Below are 14,506 nucleotides of genomic sequence, written 5' to 3'. Positions count from 1 at the left end.
AATGCACTAAATATGGATACCTCAGAAGACATTATGGATTTCATTTTACAGTAAAAAACACCAGAAAGGTTTTATGTAACGGATGACTCACCTTATAATACCTTGCCATGAGTTTACTTTCTTTCAATTTAGTTTAGTTTGTTCATGAGAAGGCATAGAAAATGTTAAATACTGTGTCTTACTGTCTTTTATCTAGTATACTTACGGTGGAAGCAAGTATTTCTTAAAGGAACATGGATATGACCTGAACAGTGCATCATCTTTTTTTCTATCCTAACAGTAAACACTTATTAGCTGTGTTAATTGGATAAAGTTGTAATTTTCTCATCTGCAAAAAGAGGATAATAAAACCTAGTATACATGTATATTGTATCAAATGAGGTAAGTGAACATATATTGTCATTGCCCCTCAGATACAAACTGAGTGGGGTGCTTGTTAGCCATTGTAGGAGAAAGAGAACAAGATCTCCTCTCAGGGTGAGGATGACAAAATATATGTGTTAAACCAATAGGACTTCAAGGCAAGGTGACTCAGATAGTTGAATGAGGTACTGGATTTAAATGATGTGAGCGAAGTGGAAAGATTGATTCCACCTGGGCTGTCACATTTGAGCATAGTCTCAATAGACAAGAGCATAGGGGTGGAATGGGTTGGGCAGGCATTTTAGATTTTGGATTGAGGGAAATGTATGAATGAAGATAGGAAAGCTCAAGATATGTATTTGAGGTTCCTTTTGGTTTAAAATATTCATGGCTTTTTGATCTCTTCCAGTTGACTCATGTTGCCTTACTATACCTCAGTGCAGTGTATGAGCCTGGGATTTCCTTGTTGTATAGGGACTGTCCATCTTTGCATACATAGTGGGCAGCCCAGAACCTGGCAAAAAGCAGCTATTCAATAGATAATTGGTGGGTGGATGAATGAGCAAGAATTTTGCAGCATTCAGAAAGCACTGTATCACTTCCTTATTTTTCAGCGAGGATGTGTTTGAATTTCTAGCCCTTTATCACATATTTAACAGATATATTTGTTGATGGTTGTGCGTTGAGATCCCAGGAGCCTTATGTTTTTATTCTCCCATGGAGATCTGACCTGAAGTCAGGGAGTTTTAATTACTTGCTGTTGCAGAGGGCTTGCACTCTACCTCTCAGTGACCATTACATTCCTGCAGGTTTTCAACACAGCTTGTGGAGCTCCATTCTGTGAAGGATGTAGCTGGCTCCACTCCTTCCAGAAAAAAAAAATGATACCTTGCCTGCAAACTTTTGGCTGTCTGGAATGGAACATTATTCTGCAGGGGAGGAAGCACAATGAAAAAGGGTCATACCTACAGGAAATCTAATATTTGCTTTGCAGTGAAATGTGAAAAATTGAAAGAAAGGAAGCAGCATAGTAACTAGAAGTCCACTTTGTATGGGATTTCCTTTTTGGGGCTTTTCTCCTGCCCTGTTACATCGTCGTCGTCATCATCATCATCATCATCATCATTTTTAAGATTTTATTTGACAGGGGGATGGCAGAGGGAGAGGGAGAAGCAGACTCCCTGCTGAGCAGGGAGCCCATGGGGCTCTATCCCAGGACCCTGGGATCATGACCTGAGCCGAAGGCAGAGGTTTAACTGACTGAGCCACCCAGGCGCCCCTCATCATTATGTTTTAATGTTTTATTTCCTAACTGGTAAGTTGCTTTTATATTAATGGTGTTTGGGATCCACTGTGAACACATTAACAGATTCACTGTTTAAAACAACACAGAACTGTTTCCTCTACTTCCCATCATTTTTTGAGAAAGGAAATCAGAAAAGCAGTTTACTATGCATATTCCCTTGCCCCTCTACCCACACTATTAATGATTTTTGCAAGTGGACTAATTATACTATTGATTTCGCAGTTAGAATAAGGAATAGGAGCTATTCTTAAAGGACTTTCTTTCCCCCTGTGAATTATACGATTTTTACACTAGCATATTTGCAAAAACTTACTAATCATAAAGCCAAATATATTATGTCCTGCCCAGGAACACAAAGGGTTAAATCAGATATCCACCAGTTAGCACAGCTCACCACAGATGAAAAAGGGAAAGGGTGAGGACAGCAGTTTTTCTTTGTAAGCCTTTATTCTTTGGTACCCGGTTGCCTCTTGTCCTCATCACTAGCTCCTTTCATACACTTCTGAGATTTGATCAGAGTTTTGCTGACCACGCTGGACTTTTTAGCTGTGTAACAGAGAGAGCTCTTCCAATTCAGACACATTCTGATATGGCTTAAAGAGCCATTTAATAAGTAGTAGTTGCACCATTTCCGAACCTTATGAGGCTTATGGATGTGTTAAGGCTTAAGTTCCAGTGGGAATCAGGAATGGTGTGAAACCCAGGGATATAGGGAGAGGGTTGAAAGGGAGGACTGAAGCAAGGCTCAGGTTTGGAGGAAGGGCTGACAACATCTGTGGCAAAATTACTTGACAATAAAAGAGTAAAAAAATTTTTTTCATTTAGCCATTTTGGTATAAGACAGCCATATTAAAATGTTTTTCTTTGGGGGTGCTTGGGTGGCTCAGTCGTTAAGTGTCTGCCTTCAGCTCAGGGTCATGGTCCCAGGGTCCTGGGATCGAGCCCCACATCGGGCTCCCTGCTCAGCAGGAAGCCTGCTTTTCCCTCTCCCACTCCCCCTGCTTGTGTTCCTGCTCTCGCTCTTTCTCTGTCAAAATAAATAAATAAAATCTTTAAAAAAAAAAAAAAAAAGTTTTTCTTTGGGACATACGTACTCAAGAAATGTTTGTTGAACTTAATTTTTGAACCAATGATGTGTTTTCAACACTTTCTCCTCCTGTTCTGAAATTTTGTATTTGGGCCCCAGAAATTACCCAAATCATGGTGGACAAACTTAAGAGCTGGCCTGCAGATTTTAGTAAAATGAATCCTATTTTTGAAGGAACATGAGGTTCAATAAAGACATGAACATGAGTCTCTTTAAAATCTCTATACAACTTTTTACTATTGCAGTTTTTCCTGCTGTTTCTACCTTCATGTGAATTTGACCAAATTGCGTTCATCTCTCCACACCTCAGTTCCTTTATTTTGAAAATTAAGGAATTGGATTAGTGGTCTTTTAAGGTCTGTTTTAGACCTCTTCATTTTGGTACCTCATTCATTAATCACTTTTCTCAAGCACTGTAATGCAAGATAAATAATTTTCCTCATTTAAAAAAAACCAGTTTTCAAAAATAGTCTTGCCTATAATTTCATTTATAAACATGGTAAACATGTCATGGCCTTGCCTTTGGGAACACAACTTTTGGTTTTAGCATTGTAAATGGCAGGTAATGTAAGTGTTTAAATCACTTCAAAGTTGGTATGATCTGAGCTCAGAATCTTGCTCTTGACAAATACAGGCTTTGTGACCTCAGGCAAATTATTTTCTTAGCCTCAAATTCCTCATCTATAATTTGGAGGTGAGAATGTATTTATAAAGTCCTTATGAGGATTAAATGAGATCATGGCTGTAAATTGTTTAGAACACAGCCTTGCCTATAGGAAGTACTCCATATATATTACCTGAGGTTAATGATGTAACTTCTTAGATCATAAATTGAGGACTATTTCACTCAAATATTAAACTAATGACCAGAATGTTTCCTAATGGAAACTGGGCTAACCTATTTCTTTCTTTCTTACAGATATTATATTGTACTTTAAACACACCTAAAGTTGATATGGAAAGAATCTTAGGATCACATGTAGGTCTTGAAGATTTCATATTTGCCCATGTGAAAGGGATCCAAAAAGAAGTGAATGTATATAAATCTGAGGATTCACTTGGTCTCACCATCACAGATAATGGTACTGGCTATGCTTTTATAAAGGTAAGTCTTAAAAAAATAACTATGTGACCTAACTGAGGGTAATAGGTAAGAAAATCTACCAGTTCAAAGAAATCTTCAGAGTGAAAGCTGGCTTAGCAGGGATGGTTTGATAAGGTTTCATTTAAAAAATGTTTCAAAGACCTCATTTTTTGTTTACCCTTTCCTTGAATTTCTTTCCTTCAGTTTAAACTTCCTCTAGAATTTAGAACTTACTGAAAAGAAAAGCCTGGTCCTGGTGCCCACTCATCCATATGAGCTCTTGTAGGTCTGTAGCTCATTGATATCTGATGACTTCCGTGTTGATTTCCATTGATTTTCTAGGGTTATTTCCAAGTAAGAGTGTGTGTGTGTGTGTGTGTGTGTGTAATATATATATATGTATTATAATTTTTTAAAAAGTAATCTCTATGCCCAGTGTGGGGCTCAAACTCACAACCCTGAGATCAAGAGTTGCATGCCTTACCAACTGAGCCAGCCAGGTACCCCAAGTGTACACATTTTTGACAACTTCTTAAATGTTCAATGTTTTCTAAACTATGTAATTCCTTTATTTAGATACAAAGAGAACAATATAGAGCTGCAAAGATGGGAGAAGGAGGTTTGAAATAGTATGAAAAACTAAGAACTGAGGAGTGGTAAAAAGGAAATTAGATTCATCTCTTTGTTTTGTTTTTTAGATTTTATTTTTGAGAGAAAACAAGCAGGGGGAGGGGCAGAGGGAGAAGCAGGCTCCCCTCATCTCTTAAATATCTACTAAGCAGGGGTGCCTGGGTGGCTCAGTCGTTAAGTGTCTGCCTTCGGCTCAGGTCGTGTTCCCAGGACCGAGCCCTGCATCAGGCTCCCTGCTTGCCGGGAAGCCTGCTTCTCCCTCTCCCACTCCCCCTGCTTGTGTTCCTGCTCTTGCTCCCTCTCTTTGTCAAATAAATAAAATCTTTAAAAAGAAATCAAAAATCTATTAAGCAATTGTATAACAGCTGACTTCTATTGAATGATTATGTACTAGGCACTTTACATACTGTTTCTCAGTCCTCACAATTCAATTTGATACTATGTTTTTTCTTGTTGATGTATAACAGATTTTTAATGTATGGCTTACTGTACTCATACCTTTTGTAACCACCACCGGGCTCAAGGGAGACTTCATTTCTACCACCCAGAATTCTCTTGAACCGGGCTCAAGGGAGACTTCATTTCTACCACCCAGAATTCTCTTGGAACTCTTCTCAGTCACTCTACTTCCCCCACAAAGGTAGCCACTGTTCTGACCTCTATCACCATAGTTTTGCTTCTTCTTGAACTTCATTAAGTAGAATCATGTACTCTATTGTTTCTGGCTTCTTTTGTTCAATATGTCTAGGAGATTCACCTGTGGCAGTATTATTAACCTCTATTTTAAAGATGTAGAAACAGGATCAGGGAGGTTAAGTAGCTTGCTGCAAAGTTACGTAGCTAAAAAATTCAGGATTTGAATTCGAGAGATCTGGCTCCAGAGCTGACATTCCTATCCACTTCACTAAGAATTAGTTATAAATTTCATAAACAGAACATGTTTCATGTTTTTATTTTGTCTAAGTCTTTGCTGATGCATTGTCATCATTAAAGTCTTAGGGAAGCTATCTTAACTGTAAATAGTACTTTATTTAACTTCCCATTTGATAGAATGGCTATTTTTAGCTCTGCAAAAGATATGACTGTGCTGAAGGTCGAGTGGGTGATCAAATGGAAAATCGTGAGTTGGGAAAGTCATGTGGGATTATCTGGGGGAAGCTCAGGACATGAGGCACATGCAGCAATGCCTTTCTAATGTCAGCAGGGAAGGGCTTAGAAGTTTTGCAAGCACGTGTGGATTTTTTAGATCTTAACCTCTGATGTTCAGAGCTTGTATTCTTTATTTTTTTAATGCCTCCTTGAACATGTGCCTGCCTCCATACTCATTACTAGTCCTGTGGAGACAACATGATGGCAAAGAGAAAGTGGAGCATAAGCCAATTGCTGACGTATAATTCAACTTAGAGAAATGAATAGCCTGTGTACATGGTTAATATGACTTTTTAAAAATTGAGGGGGGTAATTTAAAACTTATTGAAAGATTGTAATAATACAGAGGACTTCCATAATACCCTTTATCTATTTCTCCAATTTTTATCATTTGCCACATTTGCTGTTTTGTTTGCTCTCATACGCATGTGTATATGTGTGTATATATACACATAAATACAAATACATATAATTTTTCTGAACTATTTGAAAAAGTGGGTTGTATGTATTATGCCCATTTAGCCCTTACTATTTCAGAATGGAGTTACTAAGCACAGGGTTTTTCTCTATATAACTATAGTACAATTGTGAAATTCAGAAAATCTAGTATTGATAAAACTGCAGTGTTGGGTGCCTGGGTGGCTCAGTCATTAAGCGTCTGCCTTCGGCTCAGGTCATGATCTCCAGAGTCCTGGGATCGAGCCCCACATCGGGCTCCCTGCTCGGCGGGAAGCCTGCTTTCTCCCTCTCCCACTCCCTCTGCTTGTGTTCCCTCTCTTGCTGTCTCTCTCTGTCAAGTAAATCTTTAAACAAACACAAAAACAACCTGCAGGATGGACATTAGTTTAAAATTATTTTATCAGTTGCCAAATATCCTCTTTAATCTAAATGTACATATATAAACAAAGTATTCTATTCAGAGGTTACTTGGAATAGGTTCTTTCCTGCCGCTTTCCCCATTACGTGATTATTATTTATTTGAAATACTGTTGAATCTATTTGCTTCTCTTTGAATTGAGTTTCCCCCTCATCCTTGTTTTCATTTTTTCTGAATACATAAAATACTAAGATGATTTGAAAGTTAAAACTGTATTAAAAGACCTTCAGAGATCTGTCACTCTTTCCCCTAGCCCTCTAACCCATTACTCATTTCTCCCACTCCTTATAAGTAATCATTTTCATTAATTTTTGGCTCACCATAGGCAGAAAAAAAAAGAAGAAACATTCCAAGAGCTTGTATGTCATTCTTGTTCAGGGACTGTGTTAATGTTTTTTGTATGGTTCCAATTTTAGTGTATGTGCTGCTGAAGTGAGTACTTGATATCCTTTCAGTAGTGGTTAGAAGTCAGTATATTAGAGTAGGACAGTGTGGTATAGATTCAGACAAAGGTAAAGAGGAAGGATTCCATATTAGGGAGGCGGTGCAGGGTGATGCATGGGAGCATGGGCTTTATACAGAGGCCTGGGGCACCTGGGTGGCTCAGTCAGTTGGGCATCTGATTCTTGATTTTTGACTCAGGTTGTGATCTCAGGGTCCTGGGATTGAGCCCTGTGTTGGGCTCCATGCTTTTTTTTTTTTTTAAATTCATTTGAGGACAAAAAGCATGAGCAAGCAAGAGCACAAGCAGGGGGGAGGGGCAGAGGGAGAGGGAGAAGCAGACTCCCTGCTGAGCAGGGAGCCTGATGCAGGGCTTGATCCCAGGACCCCAGGATCATGACCTGAGCTAAAGGCAGATGCTTAACCCACTGAGCCACCCAGGTGTCCCAGGTTCCATGATTTTGTGTGTGTGTGTGTCTGTGTCTGTCTGTCTGTCTGTCTCTTTTTTTTTTTTAAGGAGACTCCATGAACAGCTTGGAGCCCAACCCAGGGCTTGAGCTCATGACCCTGAGATAAGGCTTTTGTCAGAATCAAGAGTCCAATGCTCAACTGACTGAGCCACCCAGGTGCCCCCAAAAAGCAGTTTTAATAGGGAAGTTCATAGAGATAAATGCCTACCTCAAGAAACAAATCTCAACCTAACTTTATACCTCAAGGAGCTAGAAAAAGAACAAATGAAGCCCAAAGTTAGTAGAAGGAAGTAAAGAACAAAGATTAGAGCAAAAATAAGACTAGGAATATCCGGGGCACCTGGGTGGCTCAGTCGGTTAAGCATCTGACTCTTGATGTTGGTTTAGGTTGTGATCACAGGGTTGTGAGATCGAACCCCATGTGAGGGGGTTGCTGCTTGGGATTCTCTCTCTCCCTCTCCCTCTGCACCCCCACCCCACTCTAAAAGAAAGAGACTAAAAAGACAATAGAGAAGATCAATGAAACTAAGAGTTGGTTCTTTGAAAAATAATTGACCTTTAGCTAGATTCACCAAAAAGGACTCCAGTAAAACCAGAAGTGAAAGAGATGTTACACTGGATATCACAGAAATGCAGAGGATCATAGGTATAACTGTTCACAGTAGTTTTCTAACATCTTGGACGACATATAAGAAATGGGTAAATTCCCAGAAACCTACAACCCACCAAGACTGATGATGAAATAAAATTTGAGCAGATGGATTTAATCTCCTTGATAGTAATGAAAAACTTCCCAACAACAAAAGTTTAGGACCAGATGGCTTCACTGGCAAATTCTAGCAAACATTCAAAGAGAAGAATTAATACCAATCCTTCTCAAATTCTTTCAAAAATTGGAAGTGAACTCTTCCAAACTCATTTTATGAAGTCAGCATTACCCTGATACCAAAACCAGACAAGAATGCCATGAGAAGAGCCGGTATTCATAATAACATAAATGCAAAAGTCCTCAACAAAACATCAGCAGTCATATTCAGCAATACATTAAAGGATCATACCTCATGACCAAGTGGGGTTTATTCCAAGGATGGTTCAACATCCACAAATCAGTGTGATAAACCACATTAACAAAATGAAGGATAAAAATTATGATTATTTCTGTAGATGCAGAAAAAACATTTAGTAGAATTCAACATCTGTTTATGGTAAAAACTCTCAACAAAGTGGGTATAGAGGGAACATGCTTCAATGTAATAAGGGTCCTATAGGACAAGCCCACGGCTAACATACTTAGAGGGAAAGCTTTCAGCTTTTCACCACTAAGATCAGGAACAAGGCAAGGATGACTATTCTTGCCACTTCTATTTAACACAGTATTGGAAGTTCTAGCCAGAACAATTAGGCAAGAAAAAGAAATAAAAGGTATTCAAGTTGGAGAGGAAGAAGTAAAATGGTCACTGTTTGAAGATGATATATACAGAAAACTCAAGACTTTATCCAGAAAACTGTTAGAACTAATAAATTCAGTAAAGTTGCAGGATATAAAATTGACATGCTAAAATCTTATTTCTATATGCTAATAATGAACTATCAAAAATTGAGAAAACAGTTCCATTTACAGTTGCATCAAAAAGAATAAAGTACCGAGGAATAAATTTAACCAAGGAGAATAGCCTATTCAAAACTACAAGATGTTAATGTAAGAAATTGAAGACAAATGGAAAGCTATTCCATGCTCATGGATTGGAAGAATTAACACTGTTAAAATGTCCATAGTACCCAAAGTAATATTACAGTCAGTGCAATCCCTATCAAAATTCCAATGACACTTTTCATACAAATAGAACAAATAGTCCTAAAATTTATGTGGAACCAACCATAGAAGACCGTGAATAGCCAAGCAAGGTTGAGAAAGAAGAACAAAGCTGGAGGCAGCATACTCCCTGATTTCAAAGTATATTACAAAGCTATGGTAATTAAAACTGTGGTATTGGCATAAAAACAAACCTTGATCAATGGGGCAGAATAGAGAGCCCAGAAATAAACTCCTGCATATATGGCCAATTTATAACAAAGGAACCAAGAATATACAATGGAGGAGGGGACACTCTATTTTTTATTTTTATTTATTTTGAGATATTCTGTTTAATGGTGTGGGAAATATGGGATAGCCAGTAATGGGAAAATTGGATAGTCACATGCAAAAGAGTGAAACTGGATTATTATCTCACACCATACACAAAAATTAACCCAGAATGGATTAAAGACTTGAATTAAAACCTGAAACCACAAAGCTAGAAGAAAAGCTAGGCAGTAAGCTCTTAGACATAGGTTTTGGTGATTTTTGAACCTGAAAACAGAAGCAACAGAAGGAAAAATAAAAAGTGGGCTATTTAACTAAAATAGATTAAAAAAAAAAAAGTGGGCGGAAGATCTGAATAGACATTTCTCCAAAGAAGACCTACAGATGGCTAACAGCTACATGAAAAGATGCTTTATGTCATTAATTATCAGGGAAATGCAAATCAGAACCACAGTGAGATACCACCTTGCACCTGTTAGAATGGCTATTCTCAAAAGGACTAGAAGTAACAAATGTTGGTGAGGATGTGGAGAAAAGGGAACGCTCGTGCACTGTTGGTAGGAATGTAAATTGGTGCAACCACTATGGAAAACAATATGGCTTTTCCTCAAAAAATTAAAAGAACTACCATACAATTCAGCAATTCCCCTTCGGGGTATTTATATGAGGAAAATGAAAATGCTAATTCAGAAAGCTAAATGAACCAGGGATGCCTGGGTGGCTCAATTGGTTAAGTGTCCAGCTCAGGTCATGATCTTGGGGGTGGGACAGAGCCCCACATCTGTCTCTGTGCTTCGTGCAGAGTCTGCTTGTCCCTCCCCCTCTGCTCCTCCCTCTGTGCACGCTCTCTCTAAAATCATAAAGACAAATGCACCATGCATTTGTGTATGGTGTTCATTGCAGCATTATTTACAAAGGTCAAGATGTGGAAGCAACCTAGGTGCCTATCCACTGATGCATGGATAAAGACGTGTACACACGCACACACACACACACACACACACTGGAATATTAGCTGTATAACAGAATGAAATCTTCCCATTTGTGGCAATATGGATGGACCTCAAGGGTATTATGCTAAGTGAAATGTCAGAGAAACACCTATACTATATAATCTATTTTCTATGTAGAATCTAAAATATATATATATGTGATTAAAAAAAATTGAATTAAAAGACAGTACTGCATGGTTCTTACAGATAAAGCTTTTCAGGTGAAAAGACACCAGACTAAAACATTTGTGATTTTAGATTTTACAAGTCTCAATTTCCCAGAACCAGAGTATATAAATAACCTAATCAGAAAATTCAGAGTGTATACTTTTAACAAAACCAGAAATTCCTAGAGCGTTTCAAGATGAGTTGTCAAACATTTACATAAAGGGACAGATGGTAAATATTTTAGGCCTTGTTGTAATTCAGAGTCATGTAGTCTCTTGGGCCACCTCTGTTTGAGTCCCCATTCTGTTGTCGTGTTCTTTTGATCAAGCCATATAATCACTGTACCTTGATATTCTCCTCTGTTAATGGAATGAGGCTTGCTTTGAAGGCTGAGTGAATTAACTATTTACAGTTGTTAATGAATGTTACTTTATTATGAATGAGTTTTGAGGACAGCGTTGGGAGGATCAGCACAGATCTCAGAGTTGCTGACCATGGCAGTAGGGCACGCAGCTCAAACAACCTTGAATCTGATGCCTAAGCTGTGAGGAGGGTGCAATGCTGCCCTTGAGTTCTGCTGATATCTGTGATGAGCAGACAGAGTTCTGTAAGTATATGCAATGAAATAATGGAAAATACTATAATAATGGTCTGAAATGATTGGGAACCTCTGAGTTTAATAATGTGAATCCCATCTTTTAAAAAATATTTGTCTTCTCTGCATTTTGCAGTATCAAGCTCTAAAGCCAGATGGAACAAAGTTCTAAGTGTCACAGAGAATGATACTGACTCAGTAAATATAAGCATAGAACTAATACTTTTTTATTTTCCAGTTCCTTGTGTTTGAGTAGCACTTTTAGCAATATTATTAATCTCTATCATGTTATGATTATCAAAGAATAGATTCCAGAAACCTGTCTCAATTGCTACCTCATTCTTTATGACTTAAGAGGCTACAGCTTATGTAATCCATAACATATATAATCAGTGTCTTCTATTTTGCTTCTATATCTTTTTTTTTTTTTTTCTTAAGATTTTACTTATTTATGTAAGAGAGACTGCATGCGTGGGAGAGAGAGGGAGAGAGGATCTGAGGCAGACTCTGCTCTGAGCGCAGAGCCCAATGTGTGGGGCTCGATCCCACAACCCTGAGATCATGACCTGAGCCAAAACTAAGAGTCAGACATTTAACCAACTGAGCCACCCAGGCATGCCCTTTGCTTCTGAATTTGATTCCCCTTATGGTGTTCTTCAGGTTTCTTACACTGATTTTCCCATCTCTTCATCCCAGATCCTTATCTGCTAACTCTGATGATTACCCATGCTTTGACTTTTTTCTTGCCCACCTGGATTCTTGCCTTGCTACTTGCTCTGACTTCTGGTAACTGCCTTTCTTCCTTCGGTCTGGACGCTCTTCTAGTGATGTCTGTGGCTACTCACAGGTCCAGGACAACCTAGATTTTTGTTACTCTGACCTTTAATTTACTGGTAAGATTTATATGTGTCTGTAAAGTTTTCCATTTTTCAGAAAAGTTTTATTTATTTAATCTCTACACTCCACATAGGAGCTCAAACTCATGACTCTGAGATCAAGAGTTGCATACTCTTCTGACTGAGCCAGCCATGTGCCCTGTAAATTTTTCATTTGATTAATTTTATATACTGCTTATTTTTAATCAATTGTGACAAGTCTTAAAAATATGTGGTGGGACACTGAAATTTATATGGTGTCATTGATCAAAGGAAAAAATAGGTTCAGAAGGTATTAAGAGATAAATTAGAATAAAAAGGAAGTGAAAGTTACATAGATTTTCACATTCTCGAATGGCTTAAGAATGGGTAGATGACAGGATATTTAATAGTTTTTTTTCTTTATACTCTAGTTTTCTTTTTTCTTTTTATTTTTTTTAAAGATTTATTTGATAGCAGAAACGGGGGGGAGGGGCAGAGGAAGCAGGCTCCCCGATGAGCAGGGAGCTCGACATGGGGCTCGATCCCAGGACCCTGGGATCATGACCTGAGCTGAAGGCAGACACTTAACTGACTGAGCCACTCAGGCGCCTCTCTAGTTTTCTTTTAAATCTTGCTTATTTTTCTGTGACCCTTTAGAAACTCCAGTTGCACTTAGTGGTGTGTTGTAGTAACTCTTAATTCTGTTAACTTATAATGCTAATATTGACTCCTAATAATAAAACAATACCAGTCGGATGATGAAATTTCTCATTTTTTTAATATTTTACTTTTTGTAATGATAGCTCTGAATTGGCATTATTTCTCTTGCATGAAGCATATTAATAGTTACTATTATAATGAAAATAGGAATGTTCTTAAAAGTGGGTAAAAAAGAAACCTATTGTGAGTTTTGGTATATAGTAATAAAACTTAAAACTTAAAAAAGTCCAACCTTCCCAGAATAGTCTTGTACGATTCTCTTTTTTCTGTTGATATTATGGAGATGCTGGGGTACATGAGATCAGTTTTCCTCTTAACTCTTAGATGAAGTGGTTACCCTGCTGATTCAGAAGGTGTTGTTCTTCCACCTGGTAAGAGTGGGGAATGCACATGTTTTTTTTTTTTTTTTAAGATTTTATTTATTTGACAGAGACACAGTGAGAGAAGGAACACAAGCAGGGTGAGTGGGAGAGGGAGAAGGAGGTTTCCCACGGAGCAGGGAGCCCGATGTGGGGCTGGATCCCAGGACCCCGGGATCATGACCTGAGCCGATTCCAGCACCCCAGGATCATGACCTGAGCCGAAGGCAGACGCTTAACGACTGAGCCACCCAGGCGCCCCCACATGCTTTTATTATATATCTAGTAGCCTCTAATATTTCTATCCTACCCACCCCCATGAAGGATTTGTGACTCCTGAGGCAGACTGTGGATTTTCTTTTGCCCTGTTCCTCACTACTGTGGAAGAATTAACTTTGCAGGGCTGTTACCTGTGCAGTTTTTTCCTGGGCCTCTGATCCCTAAAATCCTTCCCTAAAATCTTAGTACTATCTTAGGGAGTCTTAGGTCTCCTTTTGAGACTCTGCACTATAGATTTATTGTATAGAAGTAAAATAGATTTAAGAAAGACCAATTTGAAGTTTTCCTGAGTCCTAAGTTCTCCTGACCTAAAAGGTGTTAAGTGAAAAATGATAGTATAGTATCACTCCTACTGGCTAGCTAAATGGTAACCACACCTGTGTCTTATTAGTTAATCAATGTTCTTAGCTGAGGTTGTACTAATTCTTGAATCATTACATTTGTAACTAAGGTTTAAAAAAATGTAGCCAGTAAAAAAAACAAAAACACTTAAGCTCTATTCTCATGTAATGGGTTTCATTTTGAAATGATTCAACAACCATTTTCGGAGGGACTTTGTGCTAGACACAGAGCATGTAGTGGTGAATAACACCATCTCTGTCTCCAAGGATATTACGGTTCAATAATGGAAATTGAGAAGTAAATGAACAATTGCTCGACAGTATGCTGAACTGGCAAATTACTGGATTTTCCCAAGCTTCAATTTTTCTCATCTATGACGTGAGACTCTCATAAAGGTTGTTAAAATTAAATGAGATGGCAAATGTAAAGTGCTCAGCTTAGAGCTCAGAATATGTAGCAAAACCTACTAGAGAAGCATGAGAGTGACACCCTGACCATTCTTGGGGGAGTACCCCAGGGGATGTCAGAAGTTTCTCAGAGAAGGTGTGATGACTGATGGAGCATAATTCTAAATGAGGTAAGATGGTTGTCCTTTGTTGCTTGGTCTTTCCTCTTTAACTGAGCCTTAAGTTGCATTGTTAGTATGTTGATGTATTATATATAATGTCTCAGGAGCATGAAAAGTAATGTTATGCAGTTCCATT

The 14,506-nt window shown here is 38.3% G+C and overlaps 1 protein-coding gene and 1 non-coding gene across 2 annotated transcripts in view; one reads left to right on the top strand and one right to left on the bottom strand.

Moving 5' to 3' along the window:
- The window catches only part of GIPC2 (GIPC PDZ domain containing family member 2), a 74,355-nt gene that overhangs the window by 23,498 nt on the left and 36,351 nt on the right, over positions 1–14,506 (top strand). The window contains exon 2 of the mRNA XM_036113409.2: positions 3,676–3,861. Within this exon, the coding sequence (XP_035969302.2) occupies positions 3,676–3,861 (186 nt within the window). The remainder of the gene's footprint in view (positions 1–3,675; positions 3,862–14,506) is intronic.
- LOC118549160 (U6 spliceosomal RNA) lies at positions 6,830–6,936 on the bottom strand. The gene has a single exon (XR_004923946.1). It is a non-coding gene; the product is annotated as a U6 spliceosomal RNA (small nuclear RNA).

Source organism: Halichoerus grypus, chromosome 5, assembly GCF_964656455.1.
Source record: "Halichoerus grypus chromosome 5, mHalGry1.hap1.1, whole genome shotgun sequence".
Classification (NCBI taxonomy): domain Eukaryota; kingdom Metazoa; phylum Chordata; class Mammalia; order Carnivora; family Phocidae; genus Halichoerus; species Halichoerus grypus.
Note: the sequence above shows the minus strand (reverse complement) of the source record. Positions and strands in the feature narration are given on the sequence as shown.